At 52.8% G+C, this 9,806-nt stretch overlaps 2 protein-coding genes and 1 non-coding gene across 3 annotated transcripts; 1 reads left to right on the top strand and 2 right to left on the bottom strand.

Annotated features, from left to right (window-relative positions):
* Positions 1-89: 89 nt before the first annotated feature.
* TRNAM-CAU lies at positions 90-161 on the bottom strand. Its single transcript has one exon. It is a non-coding gene; the product is annotated as a tRNA-Met (tRNA).
* Positions 162-353: 192 nt separating this feature from the next.
* Positions 354-7,371, top strand: ILF2 (interleukin enhancer binding factor 2). Its single transcript, XM_030965411.1, has 14 exons — positions 354-427; positions 870-911; positions 1,023-1,065; positions 2,449-2,553; positions 2,774-2,851; positions 3,764-3,866; positions 3,958-4,023; positions 5,072-5,188; positions 5,274-5,352; positions 5,936-6,023; positions 6,115-6,176; positions 6,744-6,858; positions 6,936-7,026; positions 7,111-7,371. The coding sequence occupies exons 1-14, from the start codon at positions 423-425 to the stop codon at positions 7,269-7,271; spliced, it is 1,155 nt and encodes a 384-aa protein (XP_030821271.1). The 5' UTR covers positions 354-422; the 3' UTR covers positions 7,272-7,371.
* A 666-nt stretch (positions 7,372-8,037) lies between these two features.
* On the bottom strand, positions 8,038-9,328 carry SNAPIN (SNAP associated protein). Its single transcript, XM_030965416.1, has 4 exons — positions 9,197-9,328; positions 8,561-8,607; positions 8,357-8,475; positions 8,038-8,281 (listed from the first exon to the last, which is right to left on the bottom strand). The coding sequence occupies exons 1-4, from the start codon at positions 9,301-9,303 to the stop codon at positions 8,192-8,194; spliced, it is 363 nt and encodes a 120-aa protein (XP_030821276.1). The 5' UTR covers positions 9,304-9,328; the 3' UTR covers positions 8,038-8,191.
* Positions 9,329-9,806: the final 478 nt, after the last annotated feature.

Here is a 9,806-nt window from a genome sequence, read left to right as displayed (position 1 = left end):
GGGCGAGCATCAGGAAAGCATTAAGAAGCCAACGTAGCAAATAAATATTACCGAGCAAAACAAACCTCGCGTGGAGGAAAAAGTTCTTTTAGCAGAGGATGGTTTCGATCCATCGACCTCTGGGTTATGGGCCCAGCACGCTCCCGCTGCGCCACTCTGCTGCCGCGTGTCGCAACGTGCCGCACGCTTTATCCCCTCGGCGCGCGCGCTCCATTCATGAGCTCCGCGCCCCCTCCAGCGGCCACCCCGGTGCGCGCCGCCATTGGCCGCCTCCCGCTCTGATTGACGCGCCGCTCCGCCAATGGTTGCTGGAGAAGCGCCCGCCAGGGGCGGGATGAGGGAGAGCGGCGGCCAATGAGCGGGCGGGTTGCTGCGGGGTCTGTGAGCGGCGTTTCATTGTCGGGAACGGCGGCGGCGGCGACATGAGGTGGGGACCGGGGACACCGGGACTGCGGGGATACCGGGGGGATACCGCGATTGGGGAGGAAGGGGGAAAGTGGAGGGAGAACCGGGACCGGGAGGGACCACGGGGACCGTGGGGGGACGGGCACCGGGGAGAGACCGGCACTGGGGGGCCGCGGGACCGGGGAGAGACCGGGGGCGGGGTGGGGAACGGGAAGAGAGCGGCGGGAGCGGGGCGAACAACCGGGGATGGGGAGACCAGCACCGAAAGCGGGGGTGGGGGGATCCTTAAAGAGACCGGGGAGCACCGGGGAGGCGACCGGGAAAGGACCGGGGGAGGGACCGGGGAGCACCGGGAGGGACCGGGAAAGGACCGGGGAGCACCGGGAGGGGCAGGACCGGGACAGGAGAAGCGGCCCCGGGGCTCGATGCCCCCGGTGAGCGCCGCTCCCGTTCTCTCCCCGCAGGGGCGATCGAGGCCGCGGCCGCGGCGGCCGCTTCGGTTCCAGGCGAGTCCCGGGGCGGCTCCGGTGCCGCGGGAGCACCGGGCCGGTCCCAGAGGGGCGGGAGGGGGGTGCCGGGGCTCCGGGAGTGATTTTGGGCTTTTCTGTCCCTCGTAGGTTCCGGCCCTTTGTGCCCCACATCCCCTTCGACTTCTACGTCGTGAGTAACGCCCGCGGGCTTACCGGGAATGCACCGGGGTTTACCGGGAATTCCATTAAACTTTATAAATTCTGTATTAAACTTAATAAATTCTGTATTAAATTTAATAAACCCCTCTGGACAGGTCACTCCAAGGCCTACAGACAATGGGGATTTAACGAATTAATTTAAGAAATTCTTTATTAAATGTGATAACCCCCTCTGGACAGGTCACTGCCATGGCTGCAGACCACGGGGATTTAACGAGTTAATTCAATAAATTCTTTATTAATTTAATACTTTTAAAAATTTTCTTATTAAGAAATTTTTTAGTTAGTAAATTTTTAATTAATTTTAAAAATAAATTTTTTAAAATTCTTTATTAAAAAATTTAAAACCTAATAAATTACTTGTGGCTGAACCACTTATAAAAAAACCCCTCTGGACACACTGCTGGGCTGCAGACCACGGGGATGAACGAGTTAATTTAATAAATTTTCTTATTTTATTTATTTATAAATTTTTAAATAAATAAAAATAACCCCTTGACAGGTATGTGTGTGCAACATGGGGATACAGATTTATAAATTCTTTATTTTATTATAATTTTTTAATTAATACATTTAAAAATACATTTTAAAAATATTTATTTAACTTAATAAATTCTTTGATAAACTATTCTAGGGTTTGTTTGGGGGGGGGCCACTTTTTTTTTTTTTTCGGGGATTGAACAGTAATTTAATAAATTCTTAATAAAAAAATACATTTTTAAAATAAAAAATTTAAATAATAATTTTATTAAAATTTAAAAAAATTTTAAATATTTATTTAACTTATACTTCTTGGCTACTTAATAAACCCCTCTGGACAGGTCACTGCTGTGGCTGCAGACCACGGGGATTGAACGAGTGAATTTAATAGATTCTTTATTTTCTTATTAATGAATTTTTTAATTAATGAATTTTAAAATAGATTTTTAAAGTTATTTATTAAGCCTAATAAAATCTTTATTAAACCTAATAACCCCCTCTGGACAGGTCACTGCTGTGGCTGCAGACCACGGGGATTTAACGAGTGAATTTAATAGATTCTTTATTTTCTTATTAATGAATTTTTTAATTAATAAATTTTAAAATAAATTTTTTAAATTCTTTATGAAACTTAATGAAATCTTTATTACACCTAATAACCCCCTCTGGACAGGTCACTGCTGTGGCTGCAGACCACGGGGATCGAACGAGTTAATTTAAGAGATTCCACATTAAACTTCAGAAATTCTTTACTAAACTTAAGGAATTCTTGATTAAACGTCATAAACTCTTTATTGACCTCACCGAAGCGCTCTGGGCGGCAGCTGCCGGAGCCGGGAGGGCGAGCTGCAGCTGCCATTGTGTCCTGTTGCAGTGTGAGATGGCGTTTCCCCGCGTGAAGCCCGCTGCCGATGAGACGGCGTTCAGCGAGGCGCTGCTCAAGAGGAACCAGGACCTGGCTCCCACCGCTGCCGAGCAGGTGCCGTGCCCAAAACTCCCCCAAATCCTCGACATTCGGCCTTTGGGGGGATCCAGACTTCCTCAGGAATAGCCTAAAAATGAATTGGTTGTCTGCAATCAGCGCTGCGGGGGATAATGCGGATTTCGTGCTCTGCAAATGGGATTGTTCCTGGATGATTTTCCTTTGCAGGCTTCCATCCTGTCACTGGTGACCAAGATCAACAAATTTTCCTTTGCAGGCTTCCATCCTGTCCCTGGTGACCAAGATCAACAACGTCATCGACAATTTAATCGTGGCACCGGGAACGTTTGAGGTGGTGAGTGCAGAGCTTGGGGAAAAAGCTCCAGGGTGAGGCCCAGAGTGGTGGGGCCGGGAGATGCTCCTGGCCCAGGGTGGGTGAAGGCTCAATGCTGAGACCCCAAAACGTGGATTTTGGGCTGAATTCCTGGGATTTTGGGGTTTTTCCACCAGCAAATCGAGGAGATTTTCCAGGTGGGCTCTTACAAGAACTTGGGGGAGATTAAGGCTCAATGCTGAGCCCCCAAATGTGGATTTTGGGTTGAATTCCTGGGATTTTGGGTTTTTCTGGTGGTTTGCCAGGAGGGTTCCTACAGGGTGGGTTAAGGCTCAATGCTGAGCCCACAAATGTGGATTTTGGGTTGAATTCCTGGGATTTTGGGTCTTTCCACAAGGAAATCAAAGAGGTTCTCCAGGTGGGCTCCTTCAAGAACCCACAGTGGGTTGAAGGCTCAATGCTGAGCCCCTCAAATGCAAGATATGGGTTGATTTGGCTTTCCACAGAACTGGGATTTTTGTGGGTCTTAAAGAACGGGAGATCCAGCTGAGCCCCCAAATGTGGATTGGGTTGAGGTCTTGGGATTTTGGATTTGGGGGGTTCTCCAGGTGGGCTCCTGCAGGGTGGGTTAAGGCGCTGAGCCCACAAACGTGGATTTTGGGTTGAATTCCTGGGATTTTGGGCTGTTTTTCCACTAGCAAATTGAGGTTTGCCAAATGGGCTCCTACAAGAACCCAGGGTGGGTTAAGGCTCAATGCTGAGCCCCCAAATGCAGCTTGTGGGTTAAATTCTTGGGATTTTGGGTTTTTCCGTCAGCAAATCGAGGAGGTTCTCCAGGTGGGCTCCTACAGGGTGGGTTAAGGCTCAATGCTGAGCCCACAAACGTGGATTTTGGGTTGAATTCCTGGGATTTTTGGGTTGTTTTTCCGCCAGCAAATCGAGGAGGTTCGCCAGGTGGGCTCCTACAAGAAGGGCACGATGACGACGGGGCACAACGTGGCAGACCTGGTGGTGATCCTGAAGATCCTGCCCACCTGTGAGTGCCACCAGGGCGGGATCACAGCAACCTCTGGTGCCAGGCCTTCCTCCAACCCTCCTCTTCCTCCTTTTCCTTCTCTTTTTCCCAGTGGAAGCCGTGGCAGCCTTGGGGAACAAGGTGGTGGAGAGCCTGAGAGCGCAGGACCCCAGCGAAGGTGAGGCCGTGTCACCCTGATTTTTTAAGATTTTTAAGTATTTTTTTAAAAGATTTTTTTAAGATTTTTAAAGATTTTTAAAGATTTTTTTAAGATTTTTTAAGCCTTCTGATGTTGACGTTCTTGCAACGAACTTCCTCACATGCTTTCTGTAAAAAACTCATTGTTTTGCATTCCTTTATGGAAGAGGAGGAATCTGATGGACTGTTGGTAAACTACAAATATTTTGGGGTTGTAACAGGTAAATTTTGAGATTTTAGCAGGTAAAATTTGGGATTGTAACAGGTAAATTTTGGGATTGTAAGAGGTAAAATTTGGGATTGTCACAGGTAAATTTTGAGATTTTCACAGGTAAATTTTGGGATTTTAACAGGTAAAATTTGGGATTGTAACAGGTAAAATTTGGCATTGTAAGAGGTAAAATTTGGGATTGTGACAGGTAAATTTTGGGATTGTAACAGGTAAAATTTGGGATTGTAACAGGTAAAATTTGGCATTGTAAGCGGTAAAATTTGGGATTGTGACAGGTAAAATTTGGCATTGTGACAGGTAAAATTTGGCATTGTGACAGGTAAAATTTGATAGAGGTAAAATTTGGGATTGTGACAGGTAAAATTTGGCATTGTGACAGGTAAAATTTGGCATTGTGACAGGTAAAATTTGGCATTGTAAGAGGTAAAATTTGGCATTGTGACAGGTAAAATTTGGCATTGTGACAGGTAAAATTTGGGATTGTAACAGGTAAAATTTGGCATTGTGACAGGTAAAATTTGGGATTGTGACAGGTAAAATTTGGCATTGTGACAGGTAAAATTTGGCATTGTGACAGGTAAAATTTGGCATTGTGACAGGTAAATTTTGGCGTCAGAATTTATTTTCTGGAGTCAGAAATTAAAGTTCCCTTTTTCCTTCCCCTTCAGAGCAGCGCTGTGTGCGCTCGTGCTGTTTCACGTCCTGCAGTGACAAGGCCGCATTCTGGAGTGGTCCTGGCTGTGATCCACGGACATTCCTGATCCCTCCAGACACAACTCCTGCTCTTTCCCCACAGTCCTGACCATGCTGACCAACGAGACCGGCTTTGAGATCAGCTCAGCCGACGCCACGGTGAAGATCCTGATCACCACGGTGCCGCCCAACCTGCGCAAGCTGGACCCGGAGCTGCACCGTGGGTATCCGGCCCTGCTGCCTGCCCGGAGCACCCACGGTGCCACGGGGGGACTGGGGAAACTGGGAATTTCTGCTCCTTGCAGTGGACATCAAGGTGCTGCAGAGCGCCCTGGCCGCCATCCGGCACGCGCGGTGGTTCGAGGAGAACGCCTCGCAGTCCACGTGAGTGAGGGACGGGGCTGGGGACGGATCCTGGGGCTGGGGACAGATCCTCAGTCTGGGTCTGGATCCCGAATCTGGGTTCAGATCCTCAGTCTGGGTCTGAATCCTCCTTCTGGATCGAGACCTTCATTCTCGATCCATATCCTCCTTCTGGGTCCAGATCCTCATTCCGGGTCTGAATCCTCAATCTGGGTCTGAGTCCTGAATCTGGGTCTGGATCCTCAGTCTGGGTGCAGATCCTCAGTCTGGGTCTGGATCCTCAATCTGGGTCCAGATCCTCCATCTGTGTCTGGATCCTCAGTCTGGGTCTGAATCTGGGCCCAGATCCTCAATCTGGGTTCAGATCCTCATTCTGGGTCCAGATGCTTGTTCTGGGTCCAAATCCTCCTTCTGGATCCTAATCCTAGTTCTAGATCATAATCCTGGTTCTAGATCCCAATCCTGGTTCTGGATCCAGATTGTCCTTCTGGATCCAAATCTTCCTTTTGGATCCAGATCCGCCATCTGGATCCAGACCCCCATTCCCAAGAACATGGAGAGCAGTCCTGGTGTGGGCCTGAGCCTCCTCGTGCCTCTGCTCCAGGGTGAAGGTTCTGATCCGGCTGCTCAAGGACCTGAGGATTCGCTTCCCCGGCTTTGAACCGCTCACGCCCTGGATCCTGGACCTGCTGGTGGGGTCACCGATGTGGGGATGATCCTGTTCCTGGGGAGCTGGGATTCCTCTGTCCTTCCTGCCCTAATTCCCGCTCCTCTCCTCCCCAGGGTCACTACGCCGTGATGAACAATCCCACCCGGCAGCCCCTGGCCCTCAACATCGCCTACAGGTCTGTGGTGTTCCCTTTCCAGAAATTCCCCTTGTGGGAGAAAACCATTTTTGCTGATAAACCCATTGGGCTGACTGGGAGATAAATCCAGCTTTGGTTTCCGCTCCACCTGACAAAACCACAACTACAAGGCTGCTGGGAGATAATCCATGTGTGGGGGGGGGGTTTTCCCTTTGTGATTCCATTTTTCCTGGCAAAACCATTGGAATTTCATGGGCTGACTGGGAGATAAATCCAGCTTTGGTGTTTTCCCTTTGTGGCTCCATTTTCCTGACAAAACCACTGGAATCTCACAAGGCTGACTGGGAGATAAATCCATCTAGGATTTCCTGGTGGTGTTTTCCTTTTGTGGTTCCATTTTTCCTGACAAAACCATTGGAATCTCACAGGCTGACCGGGAGATAAATCCAGCTTTGGTGTTTTCCTTTTGTGGTTCCATTTTCCCGACAAAACCGCTGGAACCTCACGGGCTGACCGGGAGATAAACCCAGCTCCTCCAGCAGGGATTTCCCGGCGCTGGTTTTTGCTGGAAGGATCCATTTTTAACCCAGATTTTCCCCGCTGCAGGCGCTGCCTCCAGATCCTGGCGGCCGGGCTCTTCCTGCCCGGCTCCGTCGGCATCACGGATCCGTGCGAGAGCGGCAACTTCCGCGTGCACACGGTGATGACGCTGGAGCAGCAGGTGAGGAGGGGTCCCCAAAAGGACAGGGGACTCTTTTGGGGGTCCCTGTCCCCACACTGACCCCTTCCCATCGCCAGGACATGGTGTGCTACACCGCCCAGACCCTCGTGCGCATCCTGTCCCACGGAGGATACCGGAAAATCCTGGGCCAGGAGGGGGACGCCAGCTGTGAGTGGGGTTTGGGGGGATCTCAGGGTGGGCACGGCGCTGGTGTCACCTTGAGAAGGTGCCCAGTGTCACCTCCTGGGGCAGACCTGGCCTCTGAGATGTCCACGTGGGACGGGGTGATCGTGACGCCGTCGGAGAAGGCGTACGAGAAACCTCCGGAGAAGAAGGAAGGGGAGGAAGAGGAGGAGAACCAGGAGGAGCCGGCGGCAGGGGAGGAAGAGGAGAGCATGGAGACGCAGGAGTGACACCTGTGGCACCTGCAGCAGGTGAGGGGACACCGGCCCGGGTGTCCCTGTGCCCTGTCCCTGTTTTGTACGTTGCACATTAAAGTGTTCCCCCTTTCCAGCGTGTGCTGCTTGTTCAGATCCGTGTGGGACAGGTGGGAGTGAGGCAGGTGGAGCAGCAGCAGAAGGATCCAGAACATGAAGGAACCACCTGGGGGTGTCCAGACCCCACGTGGACTTCCCAAACCTCACCTGGGGGTGTCCAAATCCAACCTGGAGGTGACCGAAAATCCAACCTGGGGCAGCCCAAATCCCACCTGGGCTTCCCAAATTCCAGCTGGCGGTGTCCAAATCCCACTTGGAGCAGCCCAGACCCCACTTGAGCTTCCTAAATTCCACCTGGGGGTATCCAAGTCCAACCTGGAGGTGCCCAAACCCCACCTGAGCCTCCCAAACCCCACCTGGGCCTCCCAAATTCCACCTGGGGTGTTCCAAACCCAACCCGGAGGTGCCCAAACCCCACTTGGGGCAGCCCAGACCCCACCTGGGCTTCCCAAACCCCACCTGGGGGTGTCCAAGTCCAACCTGGAGGTGCCCAAACCCCACTTGGGGCAGCCCAAACCCCACCTGGGGGTGTCCAAGTCCAACCTGGAGGTGCCCAGACCCCACCTGGGCTTCCCAAATTCCACCTGGGGGTGTCCAAGTCCAACCTGGAGGTGCCCAGACCCCCTTGGCAGCGCCTCTGTTGTCCCCAAGGCCCCTCAGGGACGTGGGAGCATCATCACAAACTCTCAGTCACTTTTATTCCAGCGCCCCCAAATCCGGGATCACGGCTCCGAGCGTCCCAGGTCCCTCAGCTGCAGGTGATGGGGGGACATCCCCTCAATTCCTGAGCTGGGATCAACAGGAATTCCTGCTCCATCCCCTGCCTGGTCACCCGCTCACTTGCCCTGGTAGCCGCCAGCCTCCAGCATTGCTCTCCTCCTCACCGTCTCCTTGGCCACGCTGTGGTTCAGCCTCCTCAGCCGCTCCTGGGCAGGACAAAAAAATCATAAAAATCACTTGTCAGCACCTTGGGACCCCCATCTCCCTGTCCCACCCCTCACCTGGGCGTTCTGCAGGATGTTGTTGACCAGCACCACGCGGCGCCGGGCGTTCAGCAGCTTCTTCACGTAGGGGTCGAGGTCCAGAGCCACTTTCTGGTCCTCGTTGATGCGGCAGAGCTCTGGGGAGGGGTCTGGGTGAGCCCCCCGTGCCCCCCTCAGGCTGAGGAGGGGACAGGTGTGACCCCCACCCTGGGTTTGGCTCACCTGTGGCCAGGCTGTCGATGTGCTCCCGCAGCTCCACCTGGCTCTCCCTGGGGAAGGGGAAAAATCTGGATTTACACCCCAAATCCAGCTCTGTTCACCCCCCAAAAATGGGAGCTGCATGCCCAGCACCCCCCAGGCACCAACACCAAGAACTGCCCGCCTCATGTACCCCTAAAGCCCTTCAGCCCCAAAACTCACCCTCATGTACCCCTAAAGCCCTTCAGCCCCAAAACTCACCGTCACGTACCCGTACATCCCCAAAATTCGCCCTCACGTAACCCCAAATACTTTCAGTGCCAAAACTCGCCCTCACGTACTCCTACATCCCCAAAATTCGCCCTCATGTACTCCCTAAAGCCCTTCAGCCCCAAAACTCGCCCTCATGTAACCCCAAAGCCCTTCAGCCCCACAACTCATCCTCACGTACTCCTACATCCCCAAAATTCGCCCTCATGTACCCCCAAATCCCTTCATCCCCTCAGAACTGCCCTCACGTACCCCAAATCTCTTCAGCCCCACAGAACTGCCCTCCCCGGCTCTCCCTGCCCCGCAGCCTTGCAGCCCGGCCCGCCCCGCTCCCGGCCCGTCCCTGCCCCGCCGCCTGCCGCTCTCCGCGGCCGCTCTCGGTGCCCGGACCTGACGCTGTGGACGTGGCGGTCGAGCTGTCGCACGGCGGGCCGCAGGAACTGCAGCAGCCCCTCAGCAAAGAGCTCCCGAGCCCCGGGGCCGCTCCCCGCCGCCATCTTAACCCGCGGGGGCTGCCGGGAAACCGAGTCCGTGAGGAGGGGGAGAGGCCGCTTCCGGTGCGCGTCGCGAAGGCTGCTGGGAAACTGAGTCCGCATGGAGGGGGAGAGGCCGCTTCCGGTGCGCGCCGCGCGGGCTGCTGGGAAATGTAGTCCCAAGGACACAGTTGGACGCACATCTGGAAGCGCATCTGGAGGCGCATCTGGCGGCACGACTGCACTGCTGAGCGTCCGTCAAAGGCGCTGCCACGGCTAGGCCACAGATTCCAACCCCACCCATTAAATAATGGTTAAAACCAACGCGGTGTTGGTCCTTTCGCCTCGTTTTTAAAACTTTTTTTGGTTTATTTTCATATAAAAGTTAAAGCAGGAGGTGGAAATCAGCACCGAGGGCTGCACTACACCCAGACCACAAGCCCTGACCCAAGCCATTAAATAACTGTTAAACCAACACATTTTTGGTCATTTCGCTTCATTTTTTTGCCATTTCTCTTCATTTTTGG

This window comes from Camarhynchus parvulus, chromosome 25 (assembly GCF_901933205.1).
Source record: "Camarhynchus parvulus chromosome 25, STF_HiC, whole genome shotgun sequence".
Lineage (NCBI taxonomy): Eukaryota > Metazoa > Chordata > Aves > Passeriformes > Thraupidae > Camarhynchus > Camarhynchus parvulus.
This window is presented reverse-complemented; position numbering and strand designations above follow the sequence as displayed.

What these genes read in the sequence shown, in the direction of transcription:
- ILF2 (XM_030965411.1), top strand. An exon ending in TCCCCTTCGACTTCTACGTC is followed by an intron (nt 1,066 to 2,448) that starts GTGAGTAACGCC and finishes GTCCTGTTGCAG; the next exon opens with TGTGAGATGGCGTTTCCCCG. An exon ending in CTCCCACCGCTGCCGAGCAG is followed by an intron (nt 2,554 to 2,773) that starts GTGCCGTGCCCA and finishes TTTCCTTTGCAG; the next exon opens with GCTTCCATCCTGTCCCTGGT.
- SNAPIN (XM_030965416.1), bottom strand. Translation starts at nt 9,303, where the DNA reads ATGGCGGCGGGGAGCGGCCCCGGGGCTCGGGAGCTCTTTGCTGAGGGG. An exon ending in CATCGACAGCCTGGCCACAG is followed by an intron (nt 8,476 to 8,560) that starts GTGAGCCAAACC and finishes ACCCCTCCCCAG; the next exon opens with AGCTCTGCCGCATCAACGAG. An exon ending in ACATCCTGCAGAACGCCCAG is followed by an intron (nt 8,282 to 8,356) that starts GTGAGGGGTGGG and finishes TGTCCTGCCCAG; the next exon opens with GAGCGGCTGAGGAGGCTGAA.